Raw genomic sequence first — 16,716 nt, 5'->3', positions numbered from 1 at the left:
TACCTAATGGTTTTCAGGTCTACAAGCACAACCGCATCGAGGCTGGCAGAGAAACCAGGACAAGACACGCAACTTATCACAGTTGATGAGAAACTGGTAAGTATCCCTCCCCGTTCAACGTGACACACGATTGTTGTTTGTCTGGTCAACCAATTACCTCGCCGGAAAATTCGTTAAAAAACGCTCCTATTCTCTGTTGCCAAAATCTGCTTGCATTAGACAGTAGCCTTTTGTAACATTATGATGGAAAGGGCAAATGTTATCATTGGTAGTTCTGTCTGTGCTCACAGCTCCCAATAATCCTCTCTGCGGGACCCTTCCAACTTTTGATAACAACTCATTAAAAAGGTGACTGCAATTACTGAAAGATTGCTCCATAGAGTTTAGGTGAAAAAGTATTTCAACATTATGATTTTGTGTTTGTTGATTCACTAAAACTCAGACAAGCTTTACTTTGATCAAAAAAAAAAGAAGTAATTCTAACAGAGGCGTGCTTATAATCTTCAGTTTTTATTATCTTATAATTAGTCATACACATTATACCAGTAAAGATACACTATACATTATGTCAGCCTTAGTATAACAGCAGATCTTTAATAGTATTACAAACTTTAACCTTCAAAATAAAATGAACTTTATTTCATTTCAAAATAAAGTTGACTCAACACCTCTTTTATTCATCTTCTACAAAATGTTAACACTCATACATGATGTAACCTTCACATTTTGTATCTTTAATTATAGTGTATTTAAAGTCAATTAAAGTTATTATAAGTTATAACTATAGATCTCGTACACTACACGTGTTGTATCTGAGCTTTAGTTGATACAACACATCCTAAACTCTGATTGGATAAAGGCAGTGATTTTTTTTTTTAAGCATCACAAGTGATTTATTTCCATGTTTTGAAAGTGTTGAAGCTCTGTTACACGCCTGAGGGTTCAACCCCAGCAGGTTGATTGGAGTGTTTCTTCTGTGCGTCTATTCCCTTGAAATATCTTCTATCCAGTCCTCTTGTGTGTGATCTAAACCTGTCGGCGAGCAATGCACAATTATGTGTCCTTTTAATCCCGGGCATCTCAGCTATTCTGTACTTCAGAAGCAACTTCATGATGAAAAGACTGCTCCACTGATTTGCCATAGAAAAGTTAGTCTGCATATTTACAGCAGGAAACAAGGGGAGTTATTTTCCACAAACATTACATGGTTAATAAATGAAACAGATTTTTAGCCCCTTCATCGAACACACAAAATAATGTATCAGATTTAAATATACTTACTAATACACATAACACTCAACAGTTTCCATCTTGAGGCAAACAGCAGCAACAACATACCTGCAAGACTGCCATCATCTTTACTTTAGGACCCTCAACCTCCAAGAAACACTGTCTGTCAACTTTGAGCACATCCCAGCGTCAACCATCATTGATGTCCAGACATTTCATCTGTGCCAAACATAGACTGTATAAAATATGGACGTAGTATCCGTGACGTCACCCATCTGTTTCTGAAGCGCTGTTTTGAGGCCAGTCGTCGACGGCAGCCATATTGCTGCTGCCGAGCGATTGTGACATAAAGAGGCAGGCTTTGAGCCTCATAGCCAACGGCTACAGTGTCCCCACCTGTCAATCAAGTCAGCTGTGCCTCTCATTGGAAGACTCGTAATCCCAATATCTTCAAAACTACCGCGTTAGAAAAAAATTCACCTCCCCTACAGTGTGAGCCGATTGAGAAATGATCTATCCAGACTACACTCGTCTTTTGTACCAGGCTGTAAACATGTTTATTTCTGCCGTAAAGATCGTCTTTTTTGAATTAGTGTGTATGTGGTTTCTGGTACTTCTGGAGCCAGCCTCAAGCTGATCCTCGATGAACTGCAGTTTTTAGCACTTTCGCATTGGACTCATATTTTTAGCCAGGTGGTTGCCGCTTGGTGCCAAAGTCCTGAGCCTGTATGAGAAGGACATGGTCCGTCTGTCTGGCTTCATTGGAGTCGCTGTTTCAGAGCCCAGTTTGGTCTCTGGTTTCTCATTGCTGTGTCAGCTTAAGTCTCACTCTGTCTGGTCCCTTTTTCTTCCAACCAGACGTCTGTGAGGTGAAGGCTCAGCACCTTACATGCAACCTCTTTGTAGCTTAGCTCTTCCTGAGGCGGTTACTCGGTGTAACGGTTGTTCCAGCAGGTCAGACTTGATGGTTGGAGATAAAAACAGTGATGGAAGTTTTGAGGTATTATTTAATCCTTAGATTATGCCTCTGTCTTCTGCAGCTATTGCATTTGTTTCTGTCATTCATGTTGATAAGTTCATTAATCAAGGAACTGAAAATTATTATGCCAGTACTTTATTTATTATTATAATTTTTTTAAGTTATATTTTTTGGGGCATTTTTGCCTTTATGGATTGGACAGCTGAAGAAAGACAGGAAATGTGTGGAGCAGAAAGGAAAGACATGCAGTAAATGGTCGAGGCTGGAATCGAACCTGCAACGAGGACTATAGCCTCTGTATGCGGGGCGCTTAGACCACTAGGCCACCAGCGCCCAATGCCAGTACTTTATTAAGTATTTAAGTCGGATCTGCCAAGCAATCATGTTTTCAATGAATGTTTTGCAAGAATGCTGCATTTTTCCATTTACAGTCATCATTACAGTTCATCTTCATCTGTTGCTTTGCTTTTCATTAATTTCTGTCGGATGTTTTTGACCTGTCCGCTGGTGCAGCCTGGACAAACTGCAGTTAAAAATGTGAAAGAAAATCTAGTTTCCTGGTCAAAGGTTAATTTTGTAGTCATTGTTCAGAGCTGCATTTCTCTGAATGATGTGGTACAGCTCTAATAAGCTTTGTATTTCATCAGATGGGGTCTTTGGTGCCTCTTTCATGAAGTGCCGAAGCCCAGCCCAAAGAGCAGTGAGCATTTGATGTAGCCAAGGTTAACTATGCACCGACTGCTCAAAACAAAGACGGATCTTTGAAGTGAAAGCTTTGTTATTAAGAGACAGAGGAGATAGGAGATAACGGAGAAAGAGGGAGTTTGGGGAGAATGTGGGAGTCTGTTGTGGACTTGTCTGGGGGGGGTTTGCTGTGTGTGGGCAGCGTCAGTGCGCTTTTGTTCCAGACCAAAGCTGACCATACTGGCAGACAAACCTTTGGCTGGGCGGAGTGTCTGTCTCTGTCCTCTCAGTAGGGGCCACTGAGAGGAACAGCAGAGGAGAGGAAAAAAAGGGCCTCTAAAAAATGGGGAGGGGGTGAAAGAAAAGAAGCTTGCATGGAAAAAGTTTGTGAGACACCCTGAGACTCACGAAAAAGACAGTGGCCACTTCAGTGTTGTCGGCCACAGAGGTTCCTTTGTGGCATGCTGTTGCTGGCGACGGCGGGAAGTACTCTAATGCTCACCCAGACAGGCCAAAAAGAGAGGCCCTCAGCTGTTTACAGTACAGTGGTCTCCGTCTCACATGGAAGAGGGCAATGAGAGCATTCTCCCTTTTGGGCATTCAGCATATGTCAGCACGCTACTCATTCATCAGCCTGTCAATAAGTGTGAATTGCTTTCTGGTTAGACCAATCAAACAAAGGTCTCGATCCACTGAGGGGTTATGCCGGGTTTGCACACTGTCTCCCTGGAGCAGGCCGAGGAGAAAGTGGTGTGCCGCTTGTTCTGTAGTGAACTTTTCTGAATAACCTCATTTAGATGATGTTGCATTTTGGCCAGGGCAAACGATATTCTGAATACACTCCAAAAATTCTGTCTGAACGTTTGTGTGACACCCATTATCTTGTCCTTGGTTCTCGTCTGTCTGAAAAATGCAAAGCTTTACAGGAACTCTCGTCTCTGCAGTTTGTTCAGCCATCTCTATTACAGGCAAATTTAGGCTGTGAAGGACGAGAAGCTCCGGCAGGTTAAACACAACTAATCCGGTGAAGAGGATTTTTAAAGGACGTTTGTGACAAATTTTACTGGAGGCTGCAGGCAGAAAATAATACTCAACTTTGAATAATTAATTATCAATTTAAGGGACCTAAATCAGTGTTTTTTAACAATGGTTCTATAACTTAATTCTGCATTTTAGGAGTTAAAGCCTCTTAAAGCTGTTATTTGATTGCCGATGTTTTTGTTCTTCTAACTTGTAACTTTACTTGACTTTCATGGTTTTAATGTGATTAAAAAGATTACGGTAGAAACCACTGTACAACACCACTAAAGTAGAGAAATCAACAATCAAACAAAGATAGAAAACGATCTAGTGTTCAGCAGCAAAGACCTGGACAGAAAGAGAGAATACTGAATCTACTTTAGCCAAGTGGACAGGACAAAACTCAAAAGCATTAATGGTACTCTGTGTTTGATGGAGTTGTTGATGCAAGCATTAAAAGTTGTAATTAGTCATTCAAAGCTTGTTCCCACTTCCCAAGAGTCGCCTTTTCATACTACCGATTTAAGGCATGATATTTACGCCGCTGTAACGTCGCCCCCTCAGCATGATCATCTCAGAGGAGCGATCAGGATACAGTGCCGGCACCAAGGTAGTAACGGAGACATTACTAGGGCGAGACTGGATCACTGTGACCTGGTGGAGCAGGTGGGGTTGTGTGTGAGTAGGGTTGCAAAGGGGTGAAAATTTTCCGGTAAATTTCCATGGGAAGTTAAGCTGGGGAATTTGGGGAATATTCTAAATTGGAAACTTTCCATGGGAGTTATGGGAATTTATGGGAATTAACTGGGAATTGAGGGTAATTTAATGGAAAGATTTATTTGTAAGTAGAACTTTACCAAACAAAAACATAAATGTTGAGTTAAATGTTACTCATCCCCCCGACCCAGCCCGTTCAAAAATTAACAAAAACGCAATCCCAACAAAGTATCATTCAAAATGTTAAATGAAAACAGCCCTCTCCCTCCAAAAAAGTTGAATTCAACATGAAAATAAAAAAGCATCTTCCCTCAAGCTTCTCAAGCCTAGCCTCTGCATTTTTGTTAAACCCTTTCAGGCAATGGGCTCTTCCTGGGTCTCATCAACATCCAACTCCGACTCCTCCTCTTCAGTGTCACTGTCCAGCCTTGTTGAGGATGGCTCTGTGTCAGGCTGAAAAAGAAAAGAGCCTCAGGTTGGCCCGATTACCAACCAATTTTGCCACTCTCACATTTGTGAGCCTGTTGCGCACTTTTGTGTGCGTGTTACCAAACAAGGACCAGTTGCGCTCCGAGGCGGCTGATGACGTTGGGATCTGGAACTGTACTTGCATGAAATCTGGTTGTTTTAGTCAGGATTATGCTAAAATATATTTTCCCCAATTATATTTAAGTTCCCTATTAAGAGCCAACCTTCAATTGAGTAAATTCTTGGTTTATTCCCGTTCATTCCTGTTCATTTCCATGGAAAGTTTCCAACTTTGATGCAACCCCATGTCTGAGTGTAAGTGGACCTGTTGGGTATCTACCTGTTGTGCATCCACGAAATGGCACACTGGGACGGTAATGTTACACCGCATGGGATCAGTATGAAAGTACAAAGGCCTGATGGCGCTGTTGCGTACTCACAGTATTCAGGGATGCAGTTACATAAGTTCAAAAGACATATTTCAAGCAGAGATACAAAAAATAGCAACAATATGCTGAGATGTTCCCTTTTCTGAGTTTTGGAAAGTGTGATGGTCTGTTTTAAATATTCCTGACTTTTTATGGGTTGAGCAATTTCTCAAAATCGGTCAATTATCAGCAGATTGAATTATGGAAACAATAGCCTGTTGCAGATTTTGCCTGCTTCAATTTCTTTCATCTTGTTTAAAAGCTCCAAAACATGAAAAACAAGCTACAAGCAAAGCTTTGAGGGCATTGTCTGAATTTCAGAAATGATGCCGAGTAGAAAGACCTGCGTGATGGAGCTCCAGTGCTCAAAGCTGTTCCCTAGAGTGCCCATGCCGACCTGCTTTTGTTTGTAATTACTGTTTGATTAAGCATGCTGGGCAGCTCTCAGGGTCCGGCTGGCTGGCCACTGATACACAGCTTTACACGGAATGTCTGCGACCTCGCTCAATTAGAGACCGGCCTCTGCTTTACTCTCTGGCCCTCTGCAGAAACAACCGCCGTTATAACCTTAGCAGCTGCTTCAATGTGCTATAATACAACATCTCCCACTTGTGTGAGTGTCTAAGCGTTTGCTGCTGCTGCTTCAGCTGTGGCCAAGTGCACTCCCTCCCTGCACATAAAGACAACACCATAATCTTAAAGCGCTTGTGAAGCCTTGTTATAGAGTTCTCTAAAGGCACTAGGGTTTTACGAGACAGAGGAGGACAGTTATTAGAGTGTGGGGAATAGAAGAGGGGAGGAGGGAGGAGTCGAGGATAGGAATAGAGGATTAAATTAGTAAAAAACCATTTGACGCTGGGCATGTTGAGTCGACTTACTTGAAATGTTTGGCTTCTTGCAAATTTAGAGCGTAATGCTCACTTGGCAAGTGACTTAACATCTGGACAGAAGATGTGGGTTTGATGGCGGTGAGTTAGTGGAGTCTAAAGGCAGGTTGTTGGTTGTTTTGAAAGGCATGAATTAGAATCAGATTGAGACATTTTTCAGTCAAGAGTTATCATCCGGAGGTATCAGAGAAGTCTCTGAAGCAGAGGTCACTCAAAGCCCGCTGATAAACCCAAGATCATCTTTTTGTCGGTGACTTTCTAGTTTACGTTTCAACACATGGAAAAATGGAAAAATCACTTCCTGATGAATGAAGCGTGTCATCAGGAAAATGACCCTCGTCCACTTTCTTTGATAAAAGTTTGAAGCTAAAATGTGAAAGAAAACAAAGACACTTAATCACAACCCATCCATCCTGACTGTGAGGATATATTTAGCCCATGCAGTTTAAATCTGCAGTACAGGGGTGTATATTCTCTAAGCCCGTCTAGCCTCAGACACAGAGTGACCTACAGTGCAGCAGACCACATTCACCACCCCACCCCCCCTTCCTCTCCCTCTCTCATCCTCCTCTCCCTCCCTTCCTCCCTTCACCGCACATACAGACAACTTAAGTGTCTTTTTTGTCTGGTTGCCCTCTCATACGACGCGCTTATGCAGAAAAAAAAAAAAAGAAAAAAAAATCTGGCCGAGTTTGGAGTAGTGGGTCAGAGGATGTTGGTCTTTGAAGAGAGCCAGACAAGAGGCTTTATTATGTATCATCCACTAAATAGTATTTCATTCATTAACACTCTCTTCCACAGAGACTAAGCCTCTTAAGAGGACTCCTCAGCCCTGTCAGTGCCGGCTAGTTTTAGGAAGTGTCTAGCTGTTAAGTGTTGTGTTTGCAGAGCCGATTAAAAAAAAAAGGGTTGCTTCTTCTGTTTGACCACATTGTTAGTTATTCTGGAGTTGTTAGCTAAAAGTGTCAAGTTTACAGATTAGTTTGGGAGTCTAACACCAGTAACAAGTCTTCCTTTTTTAGTGTTCTATATTCATCACAGTTTATCATAAGACAAAAATAGCTAGAGCAGAAATTCACATTATGAATGCGGGTTGTATATAAGGTTAAACAGTTTTTATTATGGGTTTCAGTTCTGAACATTACTGTTACAGTTACAGTATCATTAGAAATCAAAGAGGCATGGACGATTCGGAGTGACGCTTCTCTAATTGGTATTACTGAGGAAGAGTGTTCCTTGTCCACATGTCGTGATACATTTAGTGATCTCACAAAACACTGTTATCTCCAAAGCTAAATCCGATCCTTCCTCTTTCTGAACAGATGTATTAGCAATACCTCCTCCGATGTCGCCAGGATCAGTAACTTTTCACTCTTAGTGGCGCCCTCTACAGGATGCATTGTTTAACATCCATTCCATTAACGCGCGTATCTATTTTCATAGGGAAAGGAAGCATCAATGAGCCTCAAATTGTTCTCAATGTGAATTTTATAATAATTTGCGCTCTTTAGTAACGTTTACTATTGTTATACTGTTAAAGCTAGGGTTGGTAGTCACAGAAAAATAGCATGCATTTGAATGTAGCATTTCCTCAATACTCAGTCAAACCCTTTCCCCCCCTCCCCTCGGAGCCACTCAGACTTGCAGCTCCTCCAAAATGACTCCCCCGCTCACATGCATGAGCGCAGCTGATTCACGACCATATGATCGTGACTGATTCAAAACCGGTCCTCGTGAAAGTTAAGAACACAAACAAACATACAAACATGGCTATTGTTAGTACTCACAACTCACAGCAAGCGACAGAGAGGAGAGACAGGCAGGAGAAGTTCTTCCTTTCTTTAAACATTGATTGTTGTTTTGTTGGTTGGCGTAATCACGGCCGACAGTGACTGGTTAGTAAAGCTCAACGTGTTCACGAATCGGCTTGTCATCCTTACAGTGTCCGGACGGACGCTATAATACATCTACATTTTCTGTAGGACTTACTAAATGTCATTAATTCTTTTGCTTGTCAGAGCCCCCGTGGTGAGAGCTTTTTAGACTCTGATCCGGACTACAGTCCTGAGCAAAGCACCTCATCAGGTCAGAGGGGACAGGCCCGAGGTCGAGTGAGAGGGGCAGTAAATAGAGTCAGGGGAAGCAGAGGGCAGAGGACGGGGAGTGCACGCTGGGGAAATGTACGCACAGGAGGCGGGCAGAACAGCTTTGATTGGTTTCATAAATTGGACCCTAATGACGGTGATTGGTTGGTGTTTTCCCAGGTTTACTCCGGCTGTAGATAGCGGCTTTTTTTCGCTGTTTTTTAAAAACACATTATGTATTGATTGTCATCGGGACATAAAGATCTTTTTAACCAGTATAACAAAAAGTGTATCTAAAGCTGACTACCAACCCCAGCTTTAAGGACTACAACAAATCATCATTTTCATTATTGATATCGACATGTTCTATCCATAATTTGGATTATAAAATGTAAATCATAGTGAGTAAATCTCGTTAAGTGTTTTCAGGGATTAGCAGGACACCTTCATGTCACTTAATTCAGTGTTTCCTCAGTTAGCCTTCTTTGGAGATCTGCAGGTCACATGACATGATTTAAAAAAACAGCACCCTTGCATTACTCTAACATTCACTATAATAAAAAAAACAGCTATGTAAGATAATCTAAATTTCATGTCTAACTTTCATTTCAAACACAATCCTGCAAACTGTTGACTCCTGCAACAAACACCATCCAGTACAAGTCCATCCTTGTTTGTTTGCTGATTTAGGTCAGGTCAGTAACAAACGCTGCAGCAATGAACTGAGCTCAGAAATTAAACAGTTCATCCCTGAGGAAAGGTTGTTTTGTCCACCTAATAAACCAAAAACAAAATAATTCTGCTAATCAAACTTAAATGAATTTAACATCAGAATCCTCTGAATGTTCTGAATCTTCTCAGAATGATAATAGTTTTTATTATTTCAGTACTTACAAAAGACATGGAGTGATGTCTCAGAGATGTTGTACACCACAGAAACAAACAAGCGAGTCTACATCTGCCATATTCATAAACGCCCCCTCCTCTGTCCACTCTTTCCGATCCTCACCGGTATGTGTAACATGAGATTCGAGATGACCCTCATGCCAGCTGCTCTTCGTCGTCCAGTATTGGACCCCTCCCACACATGAGCAAGCCTCATAATATTTGTTTCCATTAGAGACGCCCCCTCTGTCCAATCAGTAATTGGCATGCTTCCTCCTCTCCAAAGACGTTTGAAGGTGGGAAGCGGCGTGGGCCGATGAGTGACTCTCCAGGTCTGGGTGTGGGGGGTTAAGGGTGATGTGTTTTAACTTTCACCACATGCTGACTCAACATGATTCAGCTCGGATCACCCTTTGACCCTTCATGGCTTCCTAGCTGTGGTCTTGGCATACGGGTGTTCACGCTATGATAGTCTGGACTCCTGTCATGGCTGTCACTTCACCTCCATTACCCAGAAAGATGTGTCCATGTTGCTTGAAGTGTTTTTTTTTTTGGCCAGAACTTTAATCAATCTAACACTTTGATCTTTGCTTTGTCTGTTAAATATTAGGAAATAGTCCAAAAATCTCTAAGCCAATAATGACGTCTTAAAATGTCCTGCTCTGTCTGACCAACCGTCCATACCCAAACATGTTTACACATTCAGAGAGATGCAGGAGGACATGTATAAGAAGTCTAATCAGTATCAACGAGGTGTGGAGTTATTCTGAGATCATTTTGATAATTCAAGGACGTCCAGTGATCCCTGGTCAACACAAAAACATTTGCACTTTTCAGGAGTTCCCCTTTGGTTGCTTCCTCTGTTAGATTCCCTGCATGCGTGAAAGTATAGTTCCCCGTGACAGCCATAGACTGTATAAAATATGGACGTAGTATCCGTGACGTCACCCATCTGTTCCTGAGTGCTGTTTTGAAGCAAATCAACGGCGGCAGCCATTTTGCAAATGCGGAACTCAACCAGGCATGTGACGTAAAGGGGCGGAGTTTGATCCTCCTAGCCAACAGCTATGTGTTCCCGAGTCAAGTCAGTCATGTCCTTATTTGGGCAAAAACTCGTAATCTTAATATCTTCTGAACCGTTGCGTTAGAAAAAAATTCACCCCCCGTACAGTGTGTGCCGATAGAGAGATTAGCTAAGTAGAGCAAATCCGTTTTTTGAACCAGGCTGTAAACATGTTTATTAATGCTGCAAATATCGTCTTTTTTGAACTGCTGTCTATGTGGTTTCCGGTGTTTCTGCAGCCAGCCTCAAGGATTCTCGATGTATTGCAGTTTATAACACTTCCACATGGGCTTCATAGTTTGAGACCAGAGGTTGCCGCTTGGTGACAGCCAGACATATCCCAACATGCCAATCCTGAGGACGCCCATCAGACCTGATTCGTCCATATTGTTGACTAGCCTGCAGTCATTGACAGCCACTGACAGCCTTTGAGCAAGCGCTGTAGATAACAGCCCTAACAAACTCTAAATCTTCACGTGTTGACTTGATTCATCTGTAAGTCTCAGTGAAGAACCTTCATGTTTTCTGTGCCTCAGATATTCTCATGTGGGGGGTTTTGCAGGAGAGTGGATCATTTTCACCGAATTAAAATTGAGCCATCCTGGTACAGATGTGAATCTCCCTTTAATGGTTTATTTAACATTAAAAATAATCCTCTCTTACTATAGAAGGAACTCTGGGAGTATCAGATGATTGACTTGATTGTTGAGCTCAGTAAGTGAGCGAACAGTAATGTGTTCAGAGGATCCCTGTGTTTCTGTCCAGGTCCTTGTCCACATTTTGCGAAACCCCAGAACAGCCTCTGAGCTGCCACTCAAACGTTCCTGTGCCATTTGAACTTAAATCAGATCTGTCTGGTTGGAAGCTGGAGATCTACATGTGACTTGCATTTCCTCAAAGATGCATCAGAAAGTGTAGACTTTTTTTTATTCCTGTTAGTCATTGTTAACGGCTAGAAATGTGAACGCTCACCTGCAAATCATCCGACTGTGACGAGACTTGAAATGAAAGGAGGAATAATGTGTAAGGAAGGGTGTTGAAAAGGAGAGCAGTGAAACACGACTTTAGAAGAAGATAATTTCTACTTTCCTTGTTTCTTCCCACCACATCTCCTTTTCCTTTTAGTGGTTCGTTTTGTTTTTGCTAACTGACAGCTGTTGTTTCCTGGTTTGAAAAACCAACCAGAGTTGAAGGAGAGGTTATGAATAGCAGCCTCTAATGTGAGTACAGCTTATTCCTCAAATGGATTGTTTTTGAGGCAATTCACACCTCAAATCACCCCACAGGAAACTTCTCCTAACATTTAGCTTTTGGCTCTTCTTGCTGTTTTTCAGACATTTTTCAGCTTCAGCTTATCAGGACCTTTGGATACTGCGTTAATAGAAATCTTCCATCCCAGGTCTCTGCTGGAGCATTAGGGGTACCAGCTTTTAGCATTCTGGTGGGCCCAGCGGCCCCACAGCGACAAGCCCCTATGCTCTTTATTTGGCCCATAGCCTGGAGGTGTCAGAAATATCGACACGCTTTCACGTGACGGAGACTTTGCCAGCCTTTTTCCCCCCTTTCTTAAGCCCAGCATTCTGCCTGCCCAGCCAGGTATTGTAGGGCCCCGTGAAGGCCCTGTGAATAGTGTCAAACTTGATAGTTCTCATTTTGCTTCCTGTACATGGCAGAAGAAAAAGTGCCCACCGTGTGGGTTTTCCTTTTGTGATGGTCCTCTCTAGTCCTCCTGGGAACACAGCACATTCCAGCCACGATCTTTCCCTTTGTGAATCCGGGTATTGTGGCCGAGTCTGTTATGCCGATAACCCTGCTAGCTCTCAGTGTAATGCATGCAAGTATCATAGGAGTCTAGACTCGTATTTTTGCAAACAATGCCAGATAATGAGCAGAGTGTTTTCAGTGATTTGGCAGAGCTTTTGTTTTGACATATCCTCCCTCATTCATGAAGGGGCTTTTGTGCTCATCCACGCCTAAGATGTGATTTAAGGTCTGCTACATCTGGACAAATTATTGCACCAGTTTACCATACATGGGCCTCATGTGTCAGTTATGGTTTATGTAACGTACATACGCGTAACCATAGTCTGGCCTGCTAATCCCAGGGGTATAATTTCTAATGCGTCTCAGAGAGGGATTTTATTCATCTATCCTGCAGAGCAGACCACAGAGCCGCTAAATGTTTCTGACTGCAAATTTGATTTACCCCAAACTCTGAAGGTACTTTTCCTGCATTATTTTTTCCTCTTGACTTACAACTCCAAATGTGCAGCGGTTCAGTGGGAACAAAGCATTTTAATGGTTCTTGTTTTCTCTCCAGAAAGCTCTGCAATTTTTTCTTACCTCTCACATTCAGAGTAAAGAACCTTTGAACATCATCCATGAAAAGAAAAGCTCCTGCAGAACGGCATTTCAAGAAACATTTTGATTACCTGCTGCTCCGTCCAACATGAGAAAAGAATAACCTGGCACCTCGTTTAGTCGCTCTCTTACACTCTCTTCTGTGTTGTTGTGTCATGGAGCTCCCACCATCACCCCCAACATGTTTTCTCCCTCTCTGTGACAAGAAGGAATTGTTAAGGTTAAGTAGATAGGGCAGCCGGAAATAATTACCGAGCACTTGTGAAGTTTTTTTCCCCTCCTTTGTTCGTCTTTTCCCTTTCATTTGAACAATCTTTTCAGTGTGCAGATCTTGTTTATGATTAAATTCAGTCTGGTCTGGCCTCTGAGCATGGCGAAAGATGTCTCTCTGAAATGAGAGGTAGTTTAGCAGGCCGACCTGTAATTTACGCAGCTTAAATACCACCGGACCCTCCTTTGCCAAAGGAACGGCGGGCTTTTGTGTGGGGTTCATGCAAAACGACCCCCTTTCTACAAATCAACCGGCAGATGACAGACAATGATGAAAATTTGATTCTTTGAAGTTGTAATGGCCATTGAAATGTGTAAAATTCTTGTACTGAAAGGAGAGCGCCCTGGAAAGCCCTCAGTCTTGGGTGGCTGGTGGTTGGTGCCTGCGTGCTGGGAGGTTGGTCTGTGTTTTGTCGCCGACTTCCCATCGCTTGTTTGCTAATTCCCTGAAGAATTGGACCAGATCCTTGATAGGAGCTTGAAGGGGCTCCAGTTGCTCAGGAATATGCATTTAGTACACCTAGAGGCCCCTCCTCCTTCTCTTGTCAGGCTGGCCTACTTTCTGATGGTCTAAAATAAATCACCTCAAGTACGAAAAATCAATTTCATCCAACACATGTTAAAGAGAGCGGATGATGACGACAAGATACCAGTTTAATTATTTCTTTATCATTCTCTGTTTAGCATTTACGCTCACACAAGTGGTGTGTTTTTGTTTTCTGATGTTCTTGAGTCTAAAGAAGATGAACGTAACCTTCTGAGCTGCCGCTCAGTCTTTAGAACCCTGTTGGACATTTACAACATCATAAAAATTGACATCAAAGTGAAGTTTTTAATGCCTAGATATGCTCCGCTCTTATTTTGGATGATTATTACTGCATCACTGTTTTTGTTTTATTTGAAAAAAAAACCCATAAAAATCATGAAGATGTGACTTTTTTTGGAACTCCTTCCTAACATGTTTTCTCACATCTGGAAAACAAGATTTGTAGGCCATGACATCTCTGCACAACAGAACTTATTATAACACACTTCATCACACAGACGGAGAGAACATCAGATCACACAAACAATAAAAAACAAAACAATCCAAACTTTGAGTTTGTTTTACTGTGCGTATAAAAAACATCCACTCCATGGCTGCTCCTTCTTTTATTGTTCCTGACACTGAAGATGTACTTGAGTTGCTTTTGACCCCGTTATTTACAACTGGAGATAAATCTCAGCAGAGTGACGTGAAGAGCAAAAACATAAAACATGAAATATGTGATACAAGCACTTTTTATAGCCGCTGGTTTTCTTAAACCCTTTTTCTGACACTGAGAATTCGTCAAGTTGTGTTTTTTACACACCTGCAGGCTGACTTCAGAACAAACTGTTTTTAATAACACACTCATGTATCACTACAACTCAGTGAAGGAAAAACCATCCGCCAACAAGTCAAATAAAAGTCAGCAGAGTTTGTGATCTGCAGCTAAAGAACAAATTGTTATATTCATACACAGCAGCATGAAGAAGAAGCTCTGACTGCTTCTTCCTCAGTGAAACCTTCAGATTTTACATCCATTGATGGTCACAGAGGAGTGTCACTGATCGAGTCTCCCTCTTCTTTGTATTTCAGGACATCACTACTCTGTCGGGTGTCCCGGAGGAGCACATCAAAACACGTAAAGTCCACATCTTTGTTCCCGCCAAGACGGCCATGCAGTCCGGAGCCAACAGCACCAAGAAGTGGAAGCTGGACTTTGACACCAGAGAGCGCTGGGAGAACCCACTGATGGGCTGGGCCTCAACGTAAGAACCTCTCACCTGTACCTGATAACATCTACCAAAGAGACTGAACTCATGATAGTCAATAGAAATGAAGGACTGATGAGCTGGTGCTGCTTTCAGGACATGATTTCCTGTTTTGAGTCAATTCAGCTTAAGTCAGAAATAAGGAGTTAAGTGTTTGACAAGCTGTAAAGCATGAGACACCAACTTTCCTTTAAAGTCATAAAACACTTCTGATGTTATTTGTCATGAAGCTAACAGCGCTCTCTGTCTTTCAGTGGGGATCCCTTGTCCAACATGATGCTTAGTTTCTCCTCCAAGGAAGACGCCATTGCTTTTGCTGAGAAAAACGGTAAGAGCATCTGAAAACACTCACAGATCAGGCTTCACATTAGAACAAGGTTTTACGATGTTATAATGAAGTCGAGATCTCTAGTGATCATGGCCAAAAAGCACTTCTTTATAAATAACACTAAATGGGAAATCATCCCTTTTGAGTTTTGCCAAAATATGATCAGAGGAATCAAATAATCAAAGATATTGATATCATTTCTTGCATTTGTAGTAGGTAATTGTGTTTTGATGCTTAACTATCAGAGCTTGCATTGATCAGTGCAGAGGTGAGTAGAATTCTTTAAAGTTTTGGTGCACTTAGATTTTTCAAAAGTTTTATTTTGGGGCTTTTGTGCCTTTTAGAGAGAGAACAGTGGAAAGAGTAGGACACAGGGAGAGAGAGGGGAATGACATGTGGCAGAGGGCTCGGCACCAGCACCCTGTGCACATTGATTTAATGTAGAATAAAAACATTTATAGTATCTGACATCACACAAAGCATCTGTGGAGCACCTGACCACAATGATTTGCAACTATAAGTTTTCTTTTTGCACTTAAAAATGAGTGAATTGAATGCATATCATTTAATATTATACAAGGAACTTGACATGACGTCATGAGACAATTTAACCATGGTGCAGCGAGCTTGTCTCATTAACTCTCCAAGTGTGAGATGCTGCTTCTTTTTGCTGTGACAGATAACTCAGTTGACCCGTGTTCTTAGTATTTGCTGTCTTAAAGTAATTATTATAAAGTTTCTTAATGAACAATAAAACTGCGTTAAATCTATAAAAGGCTTCAGTACTTCTTTAAACTGTTGATAAGATCAACTCAATAAACCCGATAAACTCTATAAACTCAAATCCACAGTCGTCCCTTTTTTCACAGCTTATTAAAATGAGGTGATATTTGTTGTAGTAATACAGCACCTGATAAAATACCTTCATGAAAGACAGTGGATGTCGCCCTGTGGGCCTCATTACAAGTCATAAAACATGAAGAGCATACCTGCGACTGGCTTACACAACCCTGAAAGAATTTCAAACAGTCCTGTGTTGGTGAGCGTGAACCTGGTGGATGTAGTTTTGTGTTCATCTTTAGAAAGTTGACTCGGACTGAGAGAAGTGAACCATCTGGGAGAGTTTGTTGAAACTAAGCAAAGGAAACTGACTTACTCTGTTTATTGCAACATGAGAGTGATTAGTGCAGATCTGACTCCACACAGCCTGTTGCTGTCTGAGTAACACCTCATTGTGGTTGGAACTCATCCAAAGTGAATATACGTGGTGTTCTTGCCCTCATCACTTACTTGCATGTTTTGCTTTCAGGCTGGAGCTACGACGTCACAGACAAGAGGAGCGCAAAGCCCCGCGTCAAGTCCTACGGATCAAACTTCTCCTGGAACAAGAGGACCAGGAGGTCTGCTAAGTGAAGTGAAGACAGCCACCTGTTAGCTGTTTGACCTCAGTGTGTCCCACTGCCGACCTGTATCATTCTTGTCAATAAATGCATAATTATATATGTGTGAACCAAA

The 16,716-nt window shown here is 41.9% G+C and overlaps 1 protein-coding gene across 1 annotated transcript in view; it reads left to right on the top strand.

The window, feature by feature from the left end:
* Nucleotides 1-16,716, top strand: part of ndufs4 (NADH:ubiquinone oxidoreductase subunit S4) — a 21,145-nt gene extending 4,429 nt beyond the window's left edge. The window contains exons 2-5 of the mRNA XM_034692558.1: nucleotides 18-96; nucleotides 14,698-14,870; nucleotides 15,128-15,201; nucleotides 16,511-16,716. Of these exons, the coding sequence (XP_034548449.1) occupies nucleotides 18-96; nucleotides 14,698-14,870; nucleotides 15,128-15,201; nucleotides 16,511-16,614 (430 nt within the window). The 3' untranslated portion in view covers nucleotides 16,615-16,716. The remainder of the gene's footprint in view (nucleotides 1-17; nucleotides 97-14,697; nucleotides 14,871-15,127; nucleotides 15,202-16,510) is intronic.

The sequence above is a fragment of the Notolabrus celidotus genome, chromosome 9 (genome assembly GCF_009762535.1).
Source record: "Notolabrus celidotus isolate fNotCel1 chromosome 9, fNotCel1.pri, whole genome shotgun sequence".
NCBI classification, from domain to species: Eukaryota; Metazoa; Chordata; class Actinopteri; order Labriformes; family Labridae; genus Notolabrus; species Notolabrus celidotus.
This window is presented reverse-complemented; position numbering and strand designations above follow the sequence as displayed.